Below are 26,308 nucleotides of genomic sequence, written 5' to 3' on the forward strand. Positions count from 1 at the left end.
GGCAAAGAAACTACGACATGACGATGAAAGCATACCAGAGAGCTTCACACCCACCATCTTAGCGAAACACAGGCGATTCCTCAGCGTCGGTAGGAAGAGCGACACTTGAACGAGTGGCCCTCCTGAAAGAAAGATGGTTAAATAGTTTGACCCGCTAGCCGATGAACTACTAGCCAATGTATAGCTCATTTTATTCCTACTCATTGTGTGTGATGATGTCGTGGTATGTGTGGTGGTGTGGTATGTTTATGGTGAGCACTAAAGAGAAGAGGTGACCATAAACATATGCCGCACACTGATACGTCTCCAACGTATCGATAATTTCTTGTGTTCCATGCCACATTATTGATGTTATCTACATGTTTTATGCACACTTTATGTCATATTCGTGCATTTTCTGGAACTAACCTATTAACAAGATGCCGAAGTGCCGCTTCCTGTTTTCTGCTGTTTTTGGTTTCAGAAATCCTAGTAACGAAATATTCTCGAATCGGACGAAATCAACGCCAAAGTTCCTATTTTCATCGGAAGCATCCAGAACACCCGGAAGGACCGAGAGGGGGCCACAGGGCCACCAAACCCTAGGCCGGCGCGGCCAGAGGGGGGCCGCGCCGCCCTATGGTGTGGCCCCCCGTCAGCCCTCTCCGCGCCGCCTCTTCGCCTATATAAAGCCCCTGGATCAGAAAACCCGATACGAATTGACGAAACCCGCGAAAGCTACCGTGGCGCCGCCGCCATCGTGAAACTCCAATCCGGGGACAGAACTCTGTTCCGGCACCCTGCCGGAGCGGGGAAGTGCCCCCGGAAGGCTTCTCCATCGACACCGCTGCCATCTCCACCGCCATCTTCATCACCGCTGCTGCTCCCATGAGGAGGGAGTAGTTCTCCATCGAGGCTCGGGGCTGTACCGGTAGCTATGTGGTTCATCTCTCTCCTATGTAGTTCAATACAATAATCTCATGAGCTGCCTTACATGATTGAGATTCATATGATGATGCTTGTAATCTAGATGTCATTATGCTAGTCAAGTGGGTTTTACTTATGTGATCTCCGGAGACTCCTCGTCCCACGTGTGTAAAGGTGACAGGTGTGTGCACCGTGTGGGTCTCTTAGGCTAGATTTCACAGAATACTTACTCATTGAATGGCATAGTGAGGTGCTTATTTATATCTCTTTATGATTGCAGCATGTTGTATCACAATTTATCTATGTGCTACTCTAGCAATGTGTTATTAAAGTAGTTTATTCCTCCCGCATGTGTGCAAAGGTGACAATGCGTGCACCATGTTAGTACTTGGTTTATGCTATGATCATGATCTCTTGTAGATTATGGAGTTAACTATTGCTATGATAATATTGATGTGATCTATTCCTCCTACATATGCATGAAGGTGACAAGTGTGCATGCTATGCTAGTACTTGGTTTAGTAGCGTTGATCTATCTTACACTAAAGGTTACTTAAACATGAGCATTATTGTGGAGCTTGTTAACTCCGGCATTGAGGGTTCGTGTAATCCTACGCAATATGTTCATCATCCAACAAAAGTGTAGAGTATGCATTTATCTCGTTCTGTTATGTGATCGATGTTGAGAGTGTCCACTAGTGAAAGTCTATTCCCTAGGCCTTGTTCCTAAATACTGCGTTACTACGAGTTACTACTCGCTGTTACTACCTGTTTACGTTGCGTTACTACGCCGCAATACCACCACCATCAACTACACGCCAAGCACTTTTCCGGCACCGTTGCTACTGCTCATACTTATTTATACCACCTCGTATTTCACTATCTCTTCGCCGAACTAGTGCACCTATTAGGTGTGTTGGGGACACAAGAGACTTCTTGCTTTGTGGTTGCAGTGGTTGCATGAGAGGGATATCTTTGACCTCTTCCTCCCTGAGTTCGATAAACCTTGGGTATCCACTTAAGGGAAACTTGTTGCTGTTCTACAAACCTCTACTCTTGGAGGCCCAACACTGTCTACAGGAAAGGAGGGGGAACGTAGACATCAAGCACTTTTCTGGCGCCGTTGCCGGGGAGGAAAGGTAAAAGGCTCTCATACTACGGTCTCGTGTAAAGTATTTTTCCGGCACCGTCGTGTGTGTGCTCAAAGCTATTTCCTTTAGATCCCGCAATTGCATCTTGTTGTTTCTTGTTTACACTAGTTTGGCATAATGTACAAGAGTGAGCTTCTTATTCTATTTCCTGATTTAAAACATGGATTGTTTGATGCGAAAATTAAAAAACCTATGAAATCTTCTTTGCATGCTGGTAGTAATATTAGTATGAACGCTTTGAACACCATTGTTGACAATAATATAGAAAGTTCTAAGCTTGGGGAAGCTGGTTTTCATGATATTTTTAGTCCCCCAAGCATTGAGGAGAAAATTTTCTTTGATGATACTTTGCCTCCTATTTCTGATGATTATAATGATAGTGGTCTTTTGATGCCACTTACTGCTGAGAGTAAATTTTGTTGTGATTATACTATGCCTCCTACACTTGATGAGAATAATAATGATAGCTACTTTGTTGAATTTGCTCCCACTACAACTAATAAAATTGATTATGCTTATGTGGAGAGTAATAATTTTATGCATGAGACTCATGATAAGAATGTTTCATTTGATAGTTATATTGTTGAGTTTGCTCATGTTGCTACTGAAAGTTATTATGAGAGAGGAAAATATGGTTGTAGAAATTTTCATGTTACTAAAATGCCTCTCTATGTGCTGAAATTTTTGAAGCTATACTTGTTTTATCTTCCTATGCTTGTTACTTTGCTCTTCATGAACTTGTTTATTTACAAGATTCCTATGCATAGGAAGCATGTTAGACTTAAATGTGTTTTAAATTTGTCTCTTTATGCTCTCTTTTGCTTCAAATACTATGTCTTGCGAGTGCATCATTAAAACTGCTGAGCCCATCTTAATGGCTAAAAAGAAAGAACTTCTTGGGAGATAACCCATGTGTTATTTTGCTACAGTAATTTGTTTTTATTTTGTGTCTTGGAAGTTGTTTACTACTGTAGCAACCTCTCCTTATCTTAGCTTTGTGTTTTGTTGTGCCAAGTAAAGTCTTTGATAGTAAAGTAAGTACTAGATTGGGATTACTGCGCAGTTCCAGATTTCTTTGCTGTCACGAATCTGAGCCCACTGCCCTGCAGGAAGCTCAGAAAATTATGCCAATTTACGTGCATGATCCTCAGATATGTACGCAACTTTCATTCAATTTGAGCATTTTCATTTGAGCAAGTCTGGTGGCCTAATAAAATCCATCTTTACGGACTGTTCTGTTTTGACAGATTCTGCCTTTTATTTCGCATTGCCTCTTTTGCTATGTTGGATGAATTTCTTTGATCCATTAATGTCCAGTAGCTTTATGCAATGTCCAGAAGTGTTAAGAATGATTGTGTCACCTCTGAACATGTGAATTTTTATTATGCACTAACCCTCTAATGAGTTGTTTCGAGTTTGGTGTGGAGGAAGTTTTCAAGGATCAAGAGAGGAGGATGATATACTACGATCAAGGAGAGTGAAAGCTCTAAGCTTGGGGATGCACCCGGTGGTTCACCCCTGCATATATCAAGAAGACTCAAGCGTCTAAGCTTGGGGATGCCCAAGGCATCCCCTTCTTCATCGACAACATTATCAGTTCCTCCCCTGAAACTATATTTTTATTCGGCCACATCTTATGTGCTTTGCTTGGAGCGTCTGTTTGTTTGTTTCTATTTTTGTTTGTGTTTGAATAAATTGGATTACATCATGCTTGTGTGGGAGAGAGACACGCTCCGCTGGTTCGAATGAACACATGTGTTCTTAGCTCATAATATTCATGGCGAAGTTTCCTCTTCGTTAAATTGTTATATGGTTGGAATTGGAAAATGATACATGTAGTAATTGCTATAATGTCTTGGGTAATGTGATACTTGGCAATTGTTGTGCTCATGTTTAAGCTCTTGCATCATATACTTTGCACCTATTAGTGAAGAATACATAGAGCATGCTAAAATTTGGTTTGCATAATTGGTTTCTCTAAGGTCTAGATAATTTCTAGTAAGGTGTTTGAACAACAAGGAAGACGATGTATAGTATTATAATACTTGTAATATGTCTTTTATGTGAGTTTTGCTGTACTAGTTCATCCTTGTGTTTGCCTCAAACAACCTTGCTAGCCTAAACCTTGTATCGAGAGGGAATACTTCTCATGCATCCAAATACTTGAGCCAACACTATGCCATTTGTGTCCACCATACCTACCTACTACATGGTATTTCTCCGCCATTCCAAAGTAAATTGCTTGAGTGCTACCTTTAAACAATTCAAAATTTATTACCTCTTATTTGTGTCAATGTTTTATAGCTCATGAGGAAGTATGTGGTGTTTATCTTTCAATCTTGTTGGGCAACTTTCACCAATGGACTAGTGGCTTCATCCGCTTATCCAATAATTTTGCAAAAAGAGCCGGCAATGGGATTCCCAGTCCCAAATTAACAAACTAAAAATAGACACTCCTCCATGGTATGTGATTGTTGGACGGCACCCGAAGGATTCGGTTAGCCATGGCTTGTGTAAGCAAAGGTTGGGAGGAGTGTCATCATAATAAAACTAAAATAAAAAGGTACTCCTTCATGGTATGAGATTGTTGGCGGGCACCCGAGGATTCGGTTAGCCATGGTTTGTGAAAGAAAGGTTGGAAGGAGTGCCATCCAAAAATAAAATAAAATGGGAGCCGCTCTTTGAAGGTTTGTCCGGCAAGGGGTTAGAGTACCCGCTACCATTCGTTGACAACAACATACACCTCTCAAAACTTTACTTTTATGCTCTCTTTATGTTTTCAAAATCAAAGCTCTAGCACAAATATAGCAATCGATGCTTTCCTCTTTGAAGGACCATTCTTTTACTTTTATTGTTGAGTCAGCTTCACCTATTTCTCTCCACCTCAAGAAGCAAACACTTGTGTGAACTGTGCATTGATTCTTACATATTTGCATATTGCATTTGTTATATTGCTTTGCATTGACAATTATCCATGAGATATACATGTTACAAGTTGAAAGCAACCGCTGAAACTTAATCTTCTTTTGTGTTGCTTCAATACCTTTACTTTGAATTATTGCTTTATGAGTTAACTCTTATGCAAGACTTATTGATGCTTGTCTTGAAGTGCTATTCATGAAAAGTCTTTGCTTTATGATTCACTTGTTTACTCATGTCATACACATTGTTTTGATCGCTGCATTCACTACATATGCTTGTACAAATAGTATGATCAAGTTTATGATGGCATGCCACTCCAGAAATTATCTTTGTTATCGTTTTACTCGCTCGGGACGAGCAGTAACTAAGCTTGGGGATGCCGATACGTCTCCAACGTATCGATAATTTCTTGTGTTCCATGCCACATTATTGATGTTATCTACATGTTTTATGCACACTTTATGTCATATTCGTGCATTTTCTCGGAACTAACCTATTAACAAGATGCCGAAGTGCCAGTTCCTGTTTTCTCGCTGTTTTTGGTTTCGTAAATCCTAGTAACGAAATATTCTCGAATCGGACGAAATCAACGCCAAAGTTCCTATTTTCATCGGAAGCATCCGAACACCCGGGAAGGACCGAGAGGGGGCCACAGGGCCACCAAACCCTAGGCCGGCGCGGCCGAGGGGGGCCGCGCCGCCCTATGGTGTGGCCCCCCTGTCAGCCCTCCCGCGCCGCCTCTTCGCCTATATAAAGCCCCCGGATCGAAAACCCGATACGAATTGACGAAACTCCAGAAAAGTTACCGTGGCGCCGCCGCCATCGTGAAACTCCAATTCGGGGGACAGATCTCCGTTCCGGCACCTCGCCGGAGCGGGGAAGTGCCCCGGAAGGCTTCTCCATCGACACCGCTGCCATCTCCACCGCCATCTTCATCACCGCTGCTGCTCCCATGAGGAGGGAGTAGTTCTCCATCGAGGCTCGGGGCTGTACCGGTAGCTATGTGGTTCATCTCTCTCCTATGTAGTTCAATACAATAATCTCATGAGCTGCCTTACATGATTGAGATTCATATGATGATGCTTGTAATCTAGATGTCATTATGCTAGTCAAGTGGGTTTTACTTATGTGATCTCCGGAGACTCCTCGTCCCACGTGTGTAAAGGTGACAGTGTGTGCACCGTGTGGGTCTCTTAGGCTAGATTTCACAGAATACTTACTCATTGAATGGCATAGTGAGGTGCTTATTTATATCTCTTTATGATTGCAGCATGTTGTATCACAATTTATCTATGTGCTACTCTAGCAATGTGTTATTAAAGTAGTTTATTCCTCCTGCATGTGTGCAAAGGTGACAGTGCGTGCACCATGTTAGTACTTGGTTTATGCTATGATCATGATCTCTTGTAGATTATGGAGTTAACTATTGCTATGATAATATTGATGTGATCTATTCCTCCTACATATGCATGAAGGTGACAGTGTGCATGCTATGCTAGTACTTGGTTTAGTAGCGTTGATCTATCTTACACTAAAGGTTACTTAAACATGAGCATTATTGTGGAGCTTGTTAACTCCGGCATTGAGGGTTCGTGTAATCCTACGCAATATGTTCATCATCCAACAAAAGTGTAGAGTATGCATTTATCCGTTCGTTATGTGATCGATGTTGAGAGTGTCCACTAGTGAAAGTCTATTCCCTAGGCCTTGTTCCTAAATACTGCTGAGTTACTATCTGCGTTACTACTGCTCGCAATACCACCACCATCAACTACACGCCAAGCACTTTTCCGGCACCGTTGCTACTCGCTCATACTTATTTATACCACCCGTATTTCACTATCTCTTCGCCGAACTAGTGCACCTATTAGGTGTGTTGGGGACACAAGAGACTTCTTGCTTTGTGGTTGCAGGGTTGCATGAGAGGGATATCTTTGACCTCTTCCTCCCTGAGTTCGATAAACCTTGGGTATCCACTTAAGGGAAACTTGCTGCTGTTCTACAAACCTCTACTCTTGGAGGCCCAACACTGTCTACAGGAAAGGAGGGGGAACGTAGACATCACACACACCTAAACATACAGACTTGTATCGTCAATCTAGCCACAGTGCTAGTATTTTAGCTAGTATTATGCACTCTGGGTCTACCAAAATGCTGATGTAGTAGCTAATTAAGGAGAAAAAAAGAAAATTATAGTAACATAGGTAGATAATGTATCATAGTGCACATTACGAGAAAAGTTAGTGTCAAATATATCTTATACACAAATTTGCATTGAGATTCTGCAAATCAGTAAATATAGTTCCCCTAATTACTTTTAATTGACTCAGGAGATTTAGTACTATTTTATATAAATCCGAGTTAATTAAAAAGAAACGAAAAGAGTAGTAAGACTATAAATAGTAGTCCATAATATCATGCATTATAGAGGTAGTATCATACAATAATACTATATTATATATGACATAGGCATTCCCAATGGGCCTGCCAAAGATGGTACCCGGGGTTTGCTGAAGGCCCACAAGTTGAAGAATATGAAGTTCGGAAGCCCAGTTAGTGTTAAGGAAAGTTAGAGATGTATTCGGAAATATAGAGACTTGTAACTCTACGGGTTGAACTCAGAGAGTCTCCCGGAATCTGTAATCTTGTGTAACACGGTATCCTCGGCTCCGCCTCCTATATAAGGGGGAGTCGAGGGACGAAGAGGGGATCGAATCCATTGTCAACACAACCCTAGTTTCTTAATCGTCGACTACTTTTCGGCTGAAACCTTCGAGATCTACTCGCCCTCTACTTCCAACTAAATCCTAGTCTACAATACGTAGGCATTGACAAGTTAATCCCTTGTCAATATAATAATATTATTATAATACTACCGGTATGGACAGCCTCATAGCAGTTTGTGTATAAACACAAGCAACGACTTACCAGCCTCAAAAATTAATAAATGATACGACTAGGATAATAAACAAAATCCGCATCTTTCTAACCTCATTTTCCCGTGGCTAAAATTCGCAGTAAAATGGGTCTTTTTTCTTGAAACACAATAAAACAGACCATAGACGTTCACACATACATACATATACTTACCTACATGACCGCACACACATACATACATTCTACCACCGTGAGCATGTTCGAGAGATTCTAAGAAAACTAATCCAATGAATTTTGAGATTGACGAAGTTACCATAGACAACCTCGCTATTGACGGAAACATCATCTCGTAATGAAAAAATATTTTGACTTTATGAAACACCGAAGTGTCAAACCTAAGATTCGAACTCTGATACACCTCCCGTTTCTAAAAAAAAGTTTCGCAATATTTTCTAGATACAATATATCTATAACTAAAACATGTCTATGTATATATCTCAGTATTTAAATAAAATTAGAAAGTTTGTTTTTAGAAACACAGAGTAGATCCAGTAGGTTTAAAATAGACCCGGTATGAGAACCAACCCGTGGTTGGATGGTTAGGAGGGCAGTGGCACCCCCAGCCCACCAGAGTTCAAATCCCAGATTTGACACTTTGGTGTCTCATAAAGGCGGAATATTCTTCAGTGGGAGGCGACGTTCCCGTCGACAGCGAGGCGCCTGTGGTGACTTCGTCAATCTCAAGACCCGTCTGATCAGTTATTCAACGCAGTCTCTTGAAGGTGCTCATAGGGGTAGGGTGTGCGTGTGTGCGTTCATAGGGGTGAGTTTGTACGCGTATGTATAAGCGTCTTTAATTGTACTGTGTTTCGAAAAAAAAAAATAGACCCGGTATCCAATGGCGCCCTCGGCAGCTTGGTCGTGGTTTATCCCATCCCACTTTTACACCTCGTGTGATATAAACTCGCGAGGGTTGGGATCAGCCACGTCTCTCCTCTACTTCTGCGCCGCTCTTCCGTCCAGCAGCCTGCCTTCGCTCCCCGCACCAAAACCAAAATCCCCCAAAACGCCAATGGCCGGGCTGGCGGCGCCGCCCGGCGGGATCGACCCGCGCAGCGGCTTCTGCGCGGCCACGCGGACCTACCACAGCGTCCGCACCGCGGGCACGTTCCCGCCGGAGTCGCTCCCTGTCACGGTCGCGGCGTACGCCTTCTCCCTCCTGTCCTCCCCGCTCCCCGACCGCCCCGCGCTCATCGACGCCGCCACCGGCATTGCCGTCTCCTACCCGTCCTTCCTGGCCGCCGTCCGCTCCCTCGCGGGCGGGCTCTGGTCCTCCCTCGGCCTCCGCCCCGGCCACGTCGCGCTCGTCGTCGCGCCCTCCCGCCTCGACATCCCCGTCCTCCACTTCGCGCTCATGTCCATCGGCGCCGTCGTCTCCCCCGCCAACCCGGCCTCCACCGCCGACGAGTACGCGCACCAGGTCGGCCTCTCCAGGCCCGTCGTCGCGTTCGCGGCTCCCGAGGTAGCCGCCAAGCTGCCAGCCCATCTGAGAACGGTCGTCCTCGGGTCGGACGAGTACAGCCGGCTGTCCTCCGCCGGCGCACAGGCGGCGGCCCCGCCGCCGGTGGCGGTGAAGCAGTCGGACACCGCGGCCGTGCTCTACTCGTCGGGCACGACCGGGCGCGTCAAGGCCGTCGCCATCACGCACCGCAACCTCATCGCGCTGATCTGCGCGCACGCCGAGAACCACGAGAAGGTAACCGCGGAGGCCACCGAGGCGGGCGAGGAGCCGCCGCCGCCGGCCGTAACGCTGCTCCCCCTCCCCCTGTTCCACGTCTTCGGGTTCATGATGGTCCTGCGCTCCGTCTCCATGGGGGAGACGGCCGTCCTCATGGAGCGGTTCGACTTCGGCGCCGCGCTGCGCGCGATTGAGCGGTACCGCGTCACGCTGCTGCCCGCGGCGCCGCCGCTCCTGGTGGCCATGATCAAGTCCGAGGAGGCGCGCCGCCGCGACCTCTCCTCGCTCCTCGTCATCGGCGTGGGCGGGGCGCCGCTCGGCCGCCAGGTCGCCGAGCGCTTCGCCGCCGTCTTCCCCGACGTGCAGATTGTTCAGGTTATAAGCATCAGATTCCATGCAGGATGTAGAATATTTAACCCTGATGAATCTCTCGCTCGCGTGCATCCCATTGCAGATTGCGTTTTCTGATCCAGCGAATCTATGCTTGTACTATTCCATTAATTGTTTACAGGGCTACGGCTTGACGGAATCATCTGGCTCTGTGGCATCCACGGTAGGGCCGGAGGAGTCCCTTGCATACGGTTCCGTCGGGAAGCTGGCATCGCACTTGCAGGCCAAGATAGTCGACCCGGCCACCGGCGAGGCGCTCAGGCCGGGTCAGCGCGGCGAGCTCTGGATCAGGGGCCCGGTCGTCATGAAAGGTGAGCACTGATCAGTCTCTGATCACTATGCACGCGTTTTGACCTTTGTCTCTAGAAGATGGCGGTTTCATTTGTTTACTACTAGTAGTTGGGAGTTGAGAGTGTGCACGCTGCAAATTGAATACGACGATGGCGATAATTCATCCAACGAAAACCATACTTTATCTGTTAGGCCAGTATTATATCAAGGTCTTATGCTCTCCTCGTGAAGATAGTGTCGGCATTTATCATGTGGAAGTTACTATGCATGTCCATGGCCTAACATGTGGAGTAGTATAGCCAGCTGCTGGCTATAAGCCATGTGCCATGTCATTTGTAGCTAACATAGAGCCAATATGTATAAGAGCAAGTACAATAAGTTCTAGTCAGCTGGCTATCAGGATTAAAATAATATATTATTGCTTAGTTGGAGGAGAGAGAAGGAGAGTGGGCTCTTATGCAAGAGCCAACTTTAGCACATGCTCCTAGCCACTTTGTGAGAGTGAAATGTGGGCCATACATTAATAAAGTACTAAATATTTGTAGCTCACTATTGTATGTATTGACTCTAAGTTGGCTATAGATGACATGGCATTTGGCTTATAGCTAGTAGCTGGCTACACTATTGGAATTGCTCTAATAGTGAGCTATAATCATGTACTACTTTATCAATGGATGGTCCACATTTCACTCTCACAAAGTGCCTAGGAGGACGTGTTAGAGCTGGCTCTTGCATGAGAGCCCACTCCTCTTCTCTCTCCTCCTCTCCCTCCTCCAACGAAGTATGAATATATTATTTTAACCCTTATAGTCAGCTGACTAGAACTTATTATACTTGCTCTGATATGATCTGAAAAGGCTTCTTTTTGTAATGTGCAATCTGATAGGAAAGGGCTTTTCATAACGCGCAAGCGAGCAGCATGTTTTTCCTTCCACGTGCTTCATAAATTTCTTTTCCGGGACTTCATGAAGACTTCTGTAGTGATAATAATGGATATAATTGCAGAACCTTTTGTCCAATCTAGTACTGGTGGACCATTACGGATTTCAACAATCTTCAACTTCTGGCAGCAAGGGATGCTTCTCCTACTTAACAGATAGTTATACCAGCATGTCGGTTATAAGCAGTACGCTGTTCATTGAAATAATTTTGTTAGAATGGAGCTTATAACCGACATGCTGGTATAACTATGTTGTCTCAACATAGCCGGTCCCAAGCCCGGGTAAAGGAGGAGGGTTGTGATAGGCGAGGCGAGCCAACGTAAAAAACCCAACCACTCTTATGGAGATGAAACCCAAAGGAACCTCGTTGGGGCGTAACCCTCTTAGCGACGCGCCACATCGGAACCCGGGTGTGGTGTCAAATGGGCAAGGGCTGGGCCGTCACCCCCTTGGTGGCGCGCCGTATCTTGATCTGGATCCGGTGATAAGTGAGCAAGGGTCGGGTCGCCGCATCCTTAGTGGCGCGCTGCACCGACGCCCCGGTGTAGTGAAAAATGAGCAAGGGTCTCCGCATTTGACTCGACGAGTGCGGAGGGTAAGGAAGTTAGCCGAGCCTAGGAGGATACGCTTAGGTAGCCGGAACGTAGGGTCCCTGACGGGTAAGTTACGGGAGTTAGTTGATACGGCGGTGAGGAGGCGTGTTGATGTCCTATGTGTCCAAGAGACCAAATGGAAGGGACAGAAGGCGAAGGAGGTGGAGGATACCGGTTTCAAGTTGTGGTACACGGGGACAACTTCAAACAAAAATGGAGTAGGCATCTTGGTCAATAAGAGCCTCAGGGATGGAGTTGTGGACGTCAAGAGGCAAGGGGACCGGATGATCCTTGTCAAGCTGGTTGTTGGAGACTTAGTCCTCAATGTTATCGGCGCGTATGCCCCACAAGTAGGCCACAATGAGAGCACCAAGAGGGAGTTCGGGAAGGCCCGGAGGACTTGGTTAGGAGGGTACCTATTGGTGAGAAGCTCTTCATAGGAGGAGACCTCAATGGCCATGTGGGTACATCTAACACAGGTTTTGGAAGGGTGCATGGGGGCTTTGGCTATGGCATCAGGAACCAAGAAGGAGAAGATGTCCTGAGCTTCGCTCTAGCCTATGACATGGTCGTAGCTAACACCCTCTTTAGGAAGAGAGAATCCCATCTAGTGACGTTCGGTAGTGGTCTACACTCTAGCCGATTGATTTTGTCCTTTCTAGAAGAGAAGACAGACGCGCTCGCATTGATTGTAAGGTGATACTTGGAGAGAGTGTTGTCCCTCAACATAAGCCGGTGGTTGCCGACTTTCGCTTTAGGATCCGTGTCCGGCGGGGTAAGCGCGCCAAAGTCGCTAGAACAAAGTGGTGGAAGCTCAAGGGTGAGGCATCCCGGGCTTTCGGGGAGAGGGTTATTAAGGAGGGCCCTTGGGAGGAAGGAGGCGATGCAAACATGATGTGGACGAGTATGGCGACCTGCTTGCGGAAGGTTGTTGTAGAGTAGTTTGGGGTGACTAAGGGAAGTAGAAAGGAAGCTAAGGATACCTGGTGGTGGAACGATGAGGTCGAGAAGGTTATTAGGGAGAAAAAGGACTGTTTCAGATGCCTATATCTGGACAGGAGTGCAGCTAACATGGAGAAGTACAAGGTGGCGAAGAAGGCCGCAAAGCGGGCGGTGAGTGAAGCAAGGGGTCGGGCGTATGAGGACCTCTACCAACGTTTAAACACGAAGGAAGGCGAAAGGGACATCTATAAGATGGCCAAGTTTAGGGAGAGGAAGACGAGGGATGTCAACGAAGTCAAATGCATCAAGGACGGAGATGATCGCCTTCTTGTGAAGGATGAGGCGATCAAGCGTAGATGGCGAGAGTACTTTGACAACCTTTACAATGGAGAGGCCGAGAGCTCTACCATTGAGCTAGACGACTCTTTTGATGATACCGAGCATGTGCTTTGTGCGACGTATCCAGGAGTCCGAGGTTAAGGAGGCGTTAAGGAGGATGAAAGGCGGCAAGGCGATGGGTCCTGATGGTATCCCCATCGAGGCGTGGAGAGGCCTTGGAGACGTAGCGATAGTATGGCTAACTAAGCTTTTCAACCTCATTTTTCGGTCAAACAAGATGCCCGAAGAATGGAGGCGGAGTATTTTAGTACCAATCTTCAAGAACAAGGGGGATGTTCAAAGTTGTACTAATTACCGTGGAATCAAGCCGATGAGCCATACTATGAAGCTATGGGAGAGAGTCATTGAGCACCGCTTAAGAAGGTTGACAAGCGTGACCAAAAACCAATTTGGTTTCATGCCCGGGAGGTCTACCATGGAAGCCATCTTCTTGGTACGACGACTGATGGAGAGATACAGGAAGCAAAAGAAGGACCTTCATATGGTGTTCATTGATTTGGAGAAGTCCTATGATAAGATACCTCGGAATGTCATGTGGTGGGCCTTGGAGAAACACAAAGTCCCAATAAAGTACATTACCCTCATCAAGGATATGTATATGTATGATAATGTTGTGACAAGTGTTCGAACAAGCGATGGCGACACTTATGACTTTCCAATTAGAATAGGGCTACACCAAGGGTCAGCTTTGAGCCCTTATCTTTTTGATTCGGTGATGGATGAGGTCACAAGGGATATACAAGGAGACATCCCATGGTGTATGCTCTTTGCGGATGATGTGGTGCTAGTCGATGATAGCCAAACGGGGGTTAATAGAAAGTTAGAGTTGTGGAGGCGAACTCTCGAATCGAAAGGTTTTAGGCTTAGTAGAACTAAAACTGAATACATGAGGTGCGGTTTCGGTTCTACTAGGCACGAGGAGGGAGAGGTTAGCCTTGATGGGCAGGTGGTACCGGAGAGAGACACTTTTCGATATTTGGGGTCCATGTTGCAGAAGGATGGCGATATCGATGAAGATGTGGGCCACCAAATCAAGGTTGGTTGGATGAAGTGGCGCCAAGCTTCTGGCGTACTCTGTGACAAGAGAGTGCCACAAAAGCTAAAAGGCAGGTTTTATAGGACAGCTATCCGACTTGCGATGTTGTATGGCGCTGAGTGTTGGCCAACAAAGAGACGACATATCCAACAGTTAAGTGTAGCAGAGATGCGCATGTTGAGATGGATATGTGGCCACACAAGAAAGGATCGGGTACGGAACGACGATATACGGGAGAGAGTTGGGGTAGCACCAATTGAAGAGAAGCTGGTCCAACATCGTCTCAGATGGTTTGGACATATCCAACGGAGGCCTCCGGAAGCGCCAGTGCATAGCGGACGGATAAAGCGTGATGAGAGTGTTAAGAGGGGTCGTGGTAGACCAAACTTGACATGGGAGGAGTCCGTTAAGAGAGACCTGAAGGTTTGGAATATCGACAAAGATTTAGCCATGGATAGGGGTGCGTGGAAGTTAGCTATCCACGTTCCAGAACCATGACTTGGCTTCGAGATCTTATGGGTTTCAACTCTAGCCTACCCCAACTTGTTTGGGACTGAAAGGCTTGATTGTTGTTGTTGTTGTTGTTGTTGGAGTCATCTTGTATCTGCTACCTACCAATACGCCCTACACTTTGGTACAAATAACCAAAATGTTTTCAATGCTTTCTAAGTGGACACTGACATAGCAACTGATCTGAACATTTAGGATGTGCTTGCATGATTGTACCACTAGTTGTTTTTAAAAGCTTATGAAGATAGGAATAGGAACTTTTTTACCTCAAAAAAAGATAGGAATCCAAATTATTCTGACCAATATTTCCGAATTGTCCTGTGTTTTTGCCTTGATTATTACTGCGGTAGTTGCTTCTTCCGGCGTATCAGTTATGAGGATGTTTTTTCAGGTTATGTGGGTGATGACAAAGCAACTGCAGAAACGGTTGACTCAGAAGGCTGGTTGAAAACTGGTGACCTGTGCTACTTCAACGAAGATGGATTTCTCTACATTGTTGATCGTTTGAAAGAATTGATAAAGTACAAAGGATACCAGGTACAATTAGATTATCGGTGGAGAATTTTGTCTCATAAGATTCTATGTGCACGATGCTGATACACATCTTATCTCAGGTGCCCCCAGCTGAACTGGAGCGTATTCTACAGTCTCATCCTGGAATCGCTGATGCCGCAGTTATCCCGTAAGTACCGTCAGTATAAACTCGAGTAAAGTTGGCCAAATTCTAGTGAACTATGGATTCCAGCAAATATCAAATATCGTACAAAGTTCCGTTCGGTATGTTGCTGTACATAAGATGCCCCTCCATATGCACTATGCAGATATCCAGATGAAGATGCTGGGCAAGTGCCAATGGCTTTTATAGTGAGGCAACCAGGTTCAAACCTTACTGCGCAACAAGTCATGGATTACGTGGGCAAACATGTAAGTTTCTCCTTTAGATTATTCTAATGCTTCATCCTACCAGATATAGTTAGATTTTGAGTTAACAATGTCAGTCACCATCAGCTTTATTTTGCTTTTTGGCAAGCAAGCTGAGCAAATCAAGTTGCGTTGGATTTTACTGGTTTAGTAATGTTGTAAGAGACAATGTCTCTCTGGCCGTTAAGGATATTTTTATCATTTCTTTCCCCTGATGAGAACGGCAACACTGGAATGACATGGTTTGTAGCATATTGTTGGAAAGCTATAGAGGACTAATGGTGTATCACCGTGTGCCATAGGAAGACAAATGCCAACACATGAGCAAGGTCGTAAATGTTCGGTATGCACATGCCACGGCACAAACTTGGATTTGTTTCGAGATGAGCCGCATCAACAATAACAAAAATAAAATGTATAAACACACCATTTATGTATATAGTAATTCGGACCCTTGCTGCCGTAATTTGACAATGCGCTGTACACTTTAGACACTATCTATACTTTTCTAAATGTTCATTGTTTCACAGGTTGCACCCTACAAGAAAGTCCGTCGAGTGGCCTTTGTCACTGCAATACCAAAGTCAGCCGCGGGGAAGATCTTGCGTCGGGAGCTTGTGCAGCAGGCCGTGTCCATGGGCGCCTCCAAGCTCTGAGATGTATGTGCAAACCTAGAAGATTATTTTTCTTGTATATACTAAACTGGAGATATGATTAGGCAATCGGCTGTTCTTTCTGAGCTATTCAACCCTCCAAATGCTCATCCGGTTTCCATGTAAACACCGGGTATCGTTTCCATGGAACAGATATTTGAATGAAGAGGCTGCAAGAACTGTGCGTGCACAATCTGTTCAAACACATCTCGTAAGGATGGTATTTTTTTCTGCAGTAGATGAATTCATTCAACTTGGTCCTCCAAGCAATTTCCCCCTGTGATAAATCACATTTTTTCCTCTTCTTTATTTTTTTAGGGAAAAACTTGGCACTTTATTGATCATACACATTATTTGGAATACAAAGACCATCAGGGGGCTGAAGAAGCCCCGTCCCAAGAAACTAGAAACAGCTAAACGTGCCAGCATATGCACCTCCGAGTTTGACGCACAGTTTCCAGGCTTAAGGGCGCGTTTGGTTGTCTAGCCAGATTTCGTGAATGTCAGCCCCAGCGAGATGGGGGCATTGCGCGTTCCGAACAGGTCATGGGCCACTTTCGTCGGTCGTTTGGTAGCCCGTAAGCCCTTCTGCGCGCCGGAGAAGGAACCCAGACCCATCGTTTGGTTGCCCGTTTCCAGCCCATCTTGCACGCAGTAAAATAATAATCTGCTGTTTGGTTGCTCAAATCACAAGTCCATATCCTTACCACAATTCAAATATGGTGAGATTACCATGGCATGACATCTTACATACGACCAGAGACCACTCAGAAGAAGAAGATCCTCACGATCACCACGATGAGGAAGGCGATGATGTAATCTTTCATCCGGCTGGGACGTACCTCCGGCGGTGCTCCTTGTAGAGCATGTACTTCCTCCGGCGGCAGCTGTGCTAATGGCACTGCCCCATCGATGGCATGATATTCCTTCAGCTCCTCTTGCAGGAAGTTGAGGTACTCTTGCCGTGCCTCCTCCAATGTTGCATATCCTCGATAGCTGTTGTTGGAGTAGCCGTTGACATGATCTTGACAGACTCTCCATGAGCTGTAGATTCCTCGAACCCGGCCGCGAAACACCACATACCACTAGCATGGCAAAAAAAGAAGTTAGCAATCACAACAATGAAGCAATTCAGACATGAGAAATAGAACAAGACAAGTGTTGACAACAAATCTGAAACTAACAGGGACATGCATATCATTCCAAAAGTCAGTCAGAAGTTTATCCTACACTACCGCGGTGTCGTCCTACCACCACAACAAAAGTGGGTGTCTCATCCTAACACCGCAAAGTTCACCATCACCTGAGGGGTTAGTATATACCACCTCATAATACTTACAAAAGGGGGCCAAATGTTTTTCATCCTAGCTACTGCCAGAATATACATCATCATCATCACCATCTCCATGCATGCAACCCTGATCCACCGCCTCAAGGGCACCACTAGTTCTTGTCGTGGTACTTGCCAAGGTAGTTCCTCAGCCATAGGAAGCGGTGTGGCTCGATCATGCCGACGAAGTTGGATCCCTGGGCCTTGTGGTCGACGAGGTGGCTGAGGGCGACCATCAGATCATCCTCGGTGAAGACAAGCATGTCCATGACCGCATTGTACAGGCCAGGGTGCATGTCCGTGGGCTTGTTCGCCCTGATGTCCTGTGCGACCTCCTTCACAGCAACAGTCATGTTGGTGAAGGCCACCAACTTGTCGTCAGCGAAGGCACCTCTCTTCCTCTTGCCGGCGGTCGGCTTCTCAGGCGCGTCGGCGGGCTTGTCAGTATCGAGGTTCACCGGTCGGACTCCTGGGTGTCAGCATCCTCAGGTGCAGGAGGTGGTGCAGGCGAGCCCAGGGGATCACTGGATCCCATGGCGTACTTCCCGGTGGCGAGGCCGAAGGAGAAGATGGTGTGAATCTCGTCGTAGTTGGCGATGGGGACATTCAGGAACTCCGCGTCCTTTGGGTGATCCTACGATACGAAGGGACAAACATGTTAGTTCTGCTCGTGGCTGATCAAGAAAGTTAGTGAGGACGACTGAGTTATTGAGGTGCTCACCGTGATGTGCCCGCAGTAGTGCTCACCCTCAAGGACGATGCATTTGGTGTCCTCGCACCATTGAGCACCGCTTAGATCACGGAGCCTGCTAATGGTGAGCCACCTCTGCCTCCACTTCCTCAGGTGGTTGTACACCTGAGTGGAGCAGACGGTCACACCACAGTGGTCAGCTAGGCCCTTCGCCACAGTATTGAGATGGACTTCCTTGAAGCCTTTGTCAGTTCTCACTCCGCTCTGGATCAAGCCGCACATGTTCTCCAACACGAAGCTGGACATGAAAGGAAGCCATTTCATGGTGACATTCCTTTCCTGCCCGGTCTTCAACAAGGCCCTCTCCACTTCCCTGCAGTTCTTGTTCTTCTTAGAGGTGGCCAGCCTAGCCACCACCTCTGCCACTACCTGAGCCACCAGGTCAGACACCGGCAGAGGGGTGACCTTTGACTCAAACGTGGGCTGCGAATCGGGAACTTGGGAAGGGATCTGAGAGTCCCCAACGCAGACAAGTGAAAGAACATATCTCATTTTATATGTGGTTTTGGTGTTGATGACAATGATGATACATGAGCATTTCGGTATATAAGTTTTGTAGGTTGTTACATTCTCTAGATGCCCAAAAAGTGAAGAGCGTGCAAGATATCAACTAGCATTGGTTTTTGGTTGGTTATTGGAAGAAAGAATGGAAGAGAAAAGAAAGAAAAGAAGATAGGAAGAAAACAGAAGAAGAAGAGAAGAAGAAGAGAAGGAGAAAGAAAAGGGGGGCCGGAGGCTTGGGCGGTACCGCCGGCCTGGCCACGGCCGGAGGCTCCGGCCTTGGTACCGCCCAAGGTACCGGTTGGGCGCCCTTGGTCACAATATGGTTGTGGGGACCCCGGACTAACTGTCCGAAGTACCCTGTTATGTATACAGTTCACGCTCCCATGATCAGTGCGCCGTGAACACATAACCGAACTGATATCAAATTACATCCTTCATTACAAAACTGAATAAGAAAATTACAATGAGGTCACATGAGCAATCTTTACATAATAGCCTCGAAGGGCCTAATCTAATCATCAGAGTCGCGGAAATCACTTCAATCAGCGTAGAGCCCAAGTCATCTGCCATAACCCTACAGGCAACTGACTGGGAAGACGTTCCTAGCTCGCATAGACGTCGTCACTCCTTCTTCATCTGTCGAAGTCCTCCAGGTCTGGCCAAGTAAATAGCCAGGGACAAAGCCGTGAGTACATTTGAATTGTACTCGCAAACCATCAAGAAGGTGATAACAATTCTAACTAAAGAAAACAAGAGAGGAAGAATAGTTTCTATGGTGGATATAGCATGTGAAAGAGAATCAGTTTCTCTTGTGGATATAGCATGTGAAAGAGAATCAGTTTCTCTTGTGGATATAGCATCCCACATCACAGTTGAAGGGGACACTAAGAAAGTCCTATGACATCTCTATATCTTTGTTAAAGAAGAGGTAGCATACCGCCATCTCAATTGATGGGGATACTAGGGAAGTCCTATGACATCTCTATATCTTTGTTAAAGAAGAGTTCCTCTACATGAAACACTAGGAAGGGTCACCCTCTTTTGTTTCATTTTCCTCGACCATCTCCACATGGTCGGCACACCATCTTTCCCGTACCCTTCCGGTACTTCCAACACACATTTCCTTTGGAAATCATTTTCAAAACCAAAACTCGACACAGCTCTGTAACGGCCGTCCCAACCGTCCATGACCGCGGACGCGGCTATTCGAATAGTTTTGACTCTGCAGAGTTTGCACACTTTCACCACAACTATCCGGATACCTATCGTGTGGGCATCATCCCCGCATAACGACATATGCCACGACGGATACCCGGACATAACCTTTCGCCTATTCGACTTAACACGAGGTCCTACCCTATGGAGTATGTACCTCCCCGGCACCGTGGCAGCTCACCTCCTCTTGAGCGTGGCTCCACCGCCAAGCCAGGAGACCCATAGTGTCTTCCGGACGGGTCAGCCCCGAAGGCCTCCCGTTATACTATTGTCCCAACCATGACAACCCGGACTCGGGGGTAACCGTACCCTTGTATAGTTGTGCGGTGCCTCATGCTAAGGAGAACAAACGTCAAGTTAAGCCCCGTGCCCACGTTGGAGTAGCTATGGTTGCGTTGTGTAATTGTTCCGGGCGAATACAAAGAACCATGTGTCGTTTTTCTCAAAACCCAAGTCACACACACATTCCTTTTTTCAAACATCTTTGACAAGATCCTTTTTGCCTTCATAAACCATACACTTGGGTAATGTTATCTTACCCAAGGTTTTCATAAACATTTACAACAAGGTAAACCTTGAGGGGTTCCCAACCTAAAGTTTTATGTAGGAGCTAAGATACATCAATGGCATTATGCTAGCCGTCATACCTCTAAGGAGAGGATAATTGAGGTGTCAAGGGGATTATACATGCCTAGGATAAGCACACATGGGGACAACATAAGTAGGAGGATTCGACAAAAGGGTCATGATGTTGATCATCATACCACTAAGAAGATGGTAAAATAGGTGGTCAAGGGAGCATACATGCTCAGGGTATGCATGCATAAGATCAACAAGGGGTTCACCATACTCGAGAGTAAGTATGCATAACATCAACAAGGGGTTCAAGAAGGGTGTCAAGAGGTTGACACACACAAGATAAGTGGGCATACCCATCTCATTTAGAGGGTACACCAAGATCATGATGTTGACAACCACCATTCACAAAAAGGGGTTTGTCGGCGAGGTGCCAAAGAGAGTAAACATGCTCACGGTAAGCATGCTCCGACAACAAAAGTAGAAATCACACAAGATAGATCGAGATACAATAATAATAACAAAGTAACCACAATATGTGATTCAATACTCAGAGATCAAGAGATGGCTTGCCTTGGTTGGCTTGTCCCTGGTCCTCTTCAAATCCTTCTCCAAAATCCTCCCCTTCAATTTCCCCCTCGTTCGTATCTAGCGTCGCAAAAGTAAATAATGCAAACAATCAACACATAGCACAAGAACCAAGGGTTTAGTAAAATAAAAATATGCAGGGGAGTTGTTTGACAGTAACAAATCATGGGTTGGTTATTTTTAAAACAAAGTGATGGCAAGGATTTGAATAAACCAAATAGATTTCAAAACTATCATTGCATGTGTCACACATACACTCACTAACAGAGACAAAATTTCATGAACAGAGACTAATTGTATTTTTCCTATATGGACAGTAACAAAGCAAGATTAACACAATTGGATTCATACAAAAATATTAATTTTTCGAATTTAGGAATTTGAAAAACTAAACAATAACCAGTGATCATGTTTAAAACATTAAAAATCGTACAAAAATCCTAAAAATATGGGGCCAGTGGCATTGGAAAGGTGACGAAATTTATGATCCAACGCAATTGGTTTCACTCGATTTGGGTTAGTAAATCTCGAGTTATTAGCAAAAGAATGTCACTGGTTTTTATCTCATTTTACAGAATTTCCAAAAAAAAAATTTAAACGGCCGAAACGGGCGGGAACTGACTGGGCCGCGCGGGAGTGGAATGTTGGGCCGGCCCAGGAAGCTTTTCCAGGTGGAGGGTGAAGAAAAAGAAAAAGAAAGGGAGAGGGGGCCCGTGGCGGGGCCCAAGTGCATGGGCCGACGTGGCCGACCATGCACGCACGCGCGGGTCGGGGATCATCTCCCTCTCGCGACCACGCACGCGCTCGGGGAGAGACGGAGACGGACGGGGCGATCCAGGGGCTCACCTGCGACGGTCGAGGGTGGGTCTGGGCGACGGCGGAGTGGTGGCGGAGCAGCGGTGGGTCACGGCGGTGCAGCTGCTCCTCCCGAACGTGCTGCTGCTCCTCTAACGCTGGGGCTTGGCGGCTTCCTCTCCGGCGTCTCCCTCGGGCTGGTGACGGCGGCGGCCACTTCCGACGGACCTAGGCAGTGGAAAAGGTCGCGTTAGGACGGAAAGAGGATGTAGAGAAGGATGGTGCAGAGGGGGAGAGACGAGCGTGACGGGAGCGTCCGCAGTCTTGCCCGCCATCGTCTCAGCAGCCACGGTGGTGGTGCTCCTCCGGTGAGCAGCGGGCCAGAGCTGCCTCTCTGCGTTTGTTCGTGAGGTCTGGCATGGTGAGAAGAGTGGGGTGAGGGGAAGGAGAGTGCAATCGGGCGAAGCGAGAGGCTGGGGTCGCTCGGCCGGCTTTTATAGCCGAGGCGTGCTCATGGTGGACATGGTGCACAAGGTCGGGTCGCGTGAGCGCGATCGATTGGGTGGAATGGGCGGTGTCATCATGCAAGGGGGTCGAGAGGCAAGCACAGTGCGACAGACGAGAGGAAGAGGAGCGTGCCATATCGGTCACGGTGAGGCGACGTTTAAGACAGGACGCAGGTGTTCGATACGCACCGGTGGAAGGAGGGGGCATGCGGGAGCGAGTCGATCATTGCGCTGGGGTCTATGCACGGTGCCTTGCAGGCCTACGACATAGGTATTTGCTGGAGAGGCGACGAGGGTCGGGAACGCGCAGGCACGGCCAGTGCGGGGTGACCACGTTCTTGGCGAGCACGGGAGAGGCTCTTGCGGGGCAGGGCTCTCCTCGGTACCATGCACCTCGAGGAAAGGGGTGCCAGGACGTCTCCTTGGCGCAGCCTCGGGGGCTGGGACGCTGGCTTCCCTCTTGACCAAGAATGGGTGACCACCGGGTTGGCATGGTCGAGTGGGAGGATGGAGAGCCTTGGGGCTCGGGGGATAAGCATCACACGTCTCCAGGAATCAAGGGAGAGCTGTTAGACAAGGTTAGGGGTATAGAGGTGCAGGTCTAGGGCGTTTGGGTCAAGACCTATGCCATTCAATGGCATTGGGAAGGAGAAGAAGAGCAATGATGGTGGAGGTGTTGTGTAGGGCTGATTAGGGGAGCAGGGTATGGTTGCAGGTCGTGGCTAACCATAGGGTGGGCAAGATATGAGAGAGAGAGAGAGATATTGAGAGAGATGGGAAGGTTTTGTGCATGCGCCAAGTTGGCATGGCCGGCTATCTCCTTTGCTAATCATACTTGGACCAAGGGAGATGGTTAGATGATGACGTTAAAGAATAGTTGAGAGAGATGTGGTTGAGGAATGGTCTTCAAAAATTATATGAGAGTTGATCGAATTTTGAAATTTTGGTCTTGCCTTTGAGAAAATTTAAAGTAGCCAAGATGATATTTTGAATGGAAAAGGACTATTTGCATGATAAGGCTAAGTGGAACTTTCTCAAAAGTTTGCTTGGTAAAGCAAGGTGCAAGAAAAAAGGCATGTATACCATTAACATGCATATTGGTGAAAACAAAATAAAACAAGAGAATAATTATACATAATTTATTTTTGGATGGAAATCAGGTGATTTTAAATTCCACTCTCATTCCCTATTTTATTTGAGAAAATTATATGAAAGGGTTTGATAAAACTAGATTTTAGGGATTTTGGGAGAAAGAAAGGTAAATAAATTTTTAGGAGAGTAAGAACTCAAAGGTATGTGATGATCTCCTAGTGTGGATATCATTTTCACACCAAGGTGTTGAAGATTAGGACCTCATTTAAAGGAAGACAAGGTATGGAAGTTGGAAATGGGATCTAGTGGTGTAACACTAGATAGGGTAGAAGATCAAGTGAATATAAGAATTTCAAGGGTTGCATGGGACATGCACTACGTGGAAGTTGTAGAGGGTGTTGCATAGATGAGATCTATGCATTGAGATCACCGATAACAGTTGTGGGTGTTTAAGAAACAACTGCCAAAGTTGGAACATTTTAAGCCTGCCAGAACATCTTCTTGGCTTCAAAATCATCAAGGATAAGTGGGTATAAAAAAGTTTTGGTTCAAGGCAAGGACATGGTTGGGAAGTGCTCATGATAGGGTAGGTCTAGGACCAAGTGCATTGCCTTAGATGGCAAGGGATAGCTTAATCCAGGGGTTCCAGAATGGAACCATAAACAGATTTTGGGACTTAGCCAAATTTATGATGCCTTAGGGTTTTTGACTAGGGTAAGAGAGAAGGATGTATTAAGGGGTAGATGATCCCAAGTTTTTAATTCAAGGATGATTTTACCACTAGAGGTGTTGTTCTTTGAGGTAGCTCAAGACAAAACTCAACAATCAAATCAAGATAATTCATCTACCAGCAGATCAAAGGAATTCATTATAACAAACATATCAAGCCAATTCATCTAATAAGTATTTAGAAATTTTTTTTGTTCCCCCCGATTTTTGCATTATGAACAAATACACATGGTTGCAAAAGGTGGGGTGTTACAGATCTTCCACCCTTAAAATAATCTCGTCCCAAGATTACTAAGCGTAGGACTATAGGGGTTGTAAAGTTTAACTAAAGTTAGACTCCATTCTTCTGTAGATGTGCCATTGTTGAGAAGGTCGTTTCGTCATCTTCTGGGAGACATGATGGCGAGCTTCATGAAGAGGTCGACTACTCTATGTAGGCGTTAGATCTAGAGCTTCTAAGCGATCCTAGCGGGGTTCAAGATTCTGGGACAGTTAGTGCACTCCAATGGCGCTTTTTAGAAAGGTCGAATGTGGTTAAAGTTATCTTAAGTTTTAGTGGAAGACGAAGTCTTCCACCCTTAAAAATGTTCACTGGGGGTTTTGAAAACTCTAAGCTTCGGCCACGGTCTTGTCGGCGCTTTCGAAGGAGTCATCAATCTCTCGTCTTGAGTTGAAGCATCTTCAGGGAGCGAGGTGCGGTCCACAGCTTCAAGAGGAGTTGGTGCATCCCACGTTTCCAACGGTGTTTTTAGAAAGGTTGAAAATTTTAGGGTCAGCTCCAAATTTTAGTGGAAGACGAAGTCTTCCACACTTAAGATTTTTCATCGGGTTCTCGGAATAACTCTGAGCTTCTGCCTTGTGGTTCTATCGGGCTTCTGAAGAAGTCGTCGATCTTCCGTATTCAGTTGAAGAATCTTTAGGAGGCGATGTGTAGTCCACGACTTTAAGAGGCTCTCACGGTGTTTATTAGACCCTAAAACGCGCGGTAAGTTAGTAAGTCAATGAAGCGCCTGGTTGTTGTCCATAAGAAGGAGCATCAAAGGGTGTCGGAAACAATCTTCGGCTTGGGTGTCAGTGCTGACTTATACCAGCTAAGAGATAAGCGGGTAAAGTACACCCAATCTTAAGTCTTGAGGTATCTTCAGGAGCTTCACTTGATGAGGAGCGGATGAAACAGGTGATGCAGGTTGGCTTTGACACTATTGCTCTCTCAGCTTGTTAGACGGTGTGTTGGAGGGTAGTTTCAAAAAGTTATCCTCGAGGTTAGCGCGATTATACTCCAAGGTTAGACAAAGTTAGTATGTCTTCTCGCAGAGGTGCAGTTACTCTTGAATGTAGGGGCTTCTGCTTTCTTGGCGTAGTGGAGATGCTCCAGTTGATCTTGAAAGTAGTTAGTGTAGATAGGGGTCTTGGTTAGTTTCTTTGACGGTTGAGAATCGATGGTTAACAGAGTTAACTTATCCAGTAACTAGCAGTTAGTATTCTAACAGCGTGGTTGATGAGAGTAAAAACATCTTAGGAAGGCTGTCTAAGCTAGGTTATCACACTGAGGGTGTTTTTCAAACCGAAGGATCAAGAAAATCATGCACACAACAAACAGATAAAAAAAAACACTCAAGGCAGCACACGAGGGAACTACAAGCAATCAGCACACCAAACATGATACTCTAAGTACACAAAAATTCTTAATGCGCAGGGGTAGCTCAATCAAAGCGATTGAGTTTGTCCTATCCATCCTATTGGTTTGGGGCTGGTTACATATGTTGGCGTCTTCATCTTGTTGACATCGTCTTCAACAAGGATTCTCGAAGCAGAGGGTGGTGATGCCGCCTGGTGTTGAGTCATCGGTATTGAGGCAGAGGCTAAAACTGTGCGAGATCTTCTAGTCTCGACATCCCGGGGACGTGAGGTCTTCGGAGGGGTAGTTGTTGAGGTATTCCCAAAGTTGCAAC

At 46.2% G+C, this 26,308-nt stretch overlaps 1 protein-coding gene across 1 annotated transcript; it reads left to right on the plus strand.

Moving 5' to 3' along the window:
- Positions 1-8,839: 8,839 nt before the first annotated feature.
- Positions 8,840-16,475, plus strand: LOC124665222 (4-coumarate--CoA ligase-like 5). The gene is made up of 6 exons (XM_047202638.1): positions 8,840-9,969; positions 10,106-10,295; positions 15,088-15,233; positions 15,311-15,378; positions 15,518-15,620; positions 16,148-16,475. Exons 1-6 carry the CDS (start codon positions 8,929-8,931, stop codon positions 16,271-16,273), a joined length of 1,674 nt encoding a protein of 557 aa, XP_047058594.1. The 5' UTR covers positions 8,840-8,928; the 3' UTR covers positions 16,274-16,475.
- The last annotated feature ends 9,833 nt before the right edge of the window (positions 16,476-26,308 follow it).

The sequence above is a fragment of the Lolium rigidum genome, chromosome 6, assembly GCF_022539505.1.
Source record: "Lolium rigidum isolate FL_2022 chromosome 6, APGP_CSIRO_Lrig_0.1, whole genome shotgun sequence".
In the NCBI taxonomy this organism is placed as follows: domain Eukaryota; kingdom Viridiplantae; phylum Streptophyta; class Magnoliopsida; order Poales; family Poaceae; genus Lolium; species Lolium rigidum.

Bases quoted from the DNA above. Each gene is read 5' to 3' on its own strand.
- LOC124665222 (XM_047202638.1), top strand. From the start codon at position 8,929: ATGGCCGGGCTGGCGGCGCCGCCCGGCGGGATCGACCCGCGCAGCGGC. The intron at 10,296-15,087 runs GTGAGCACTGAT...ATGTTTTTTCAG, and splicing joins GGGCCCGGTCGTCATGAAAG to GTTATGTGGGTGATGACAAA. The intron at 15,234-15,310 runs GTACAATTAGAT...ATCTTATCTCAG, and splicing joins TAAAGTACAAAGGATACCAG to GTGCCCCCAGCTGAACTGGA.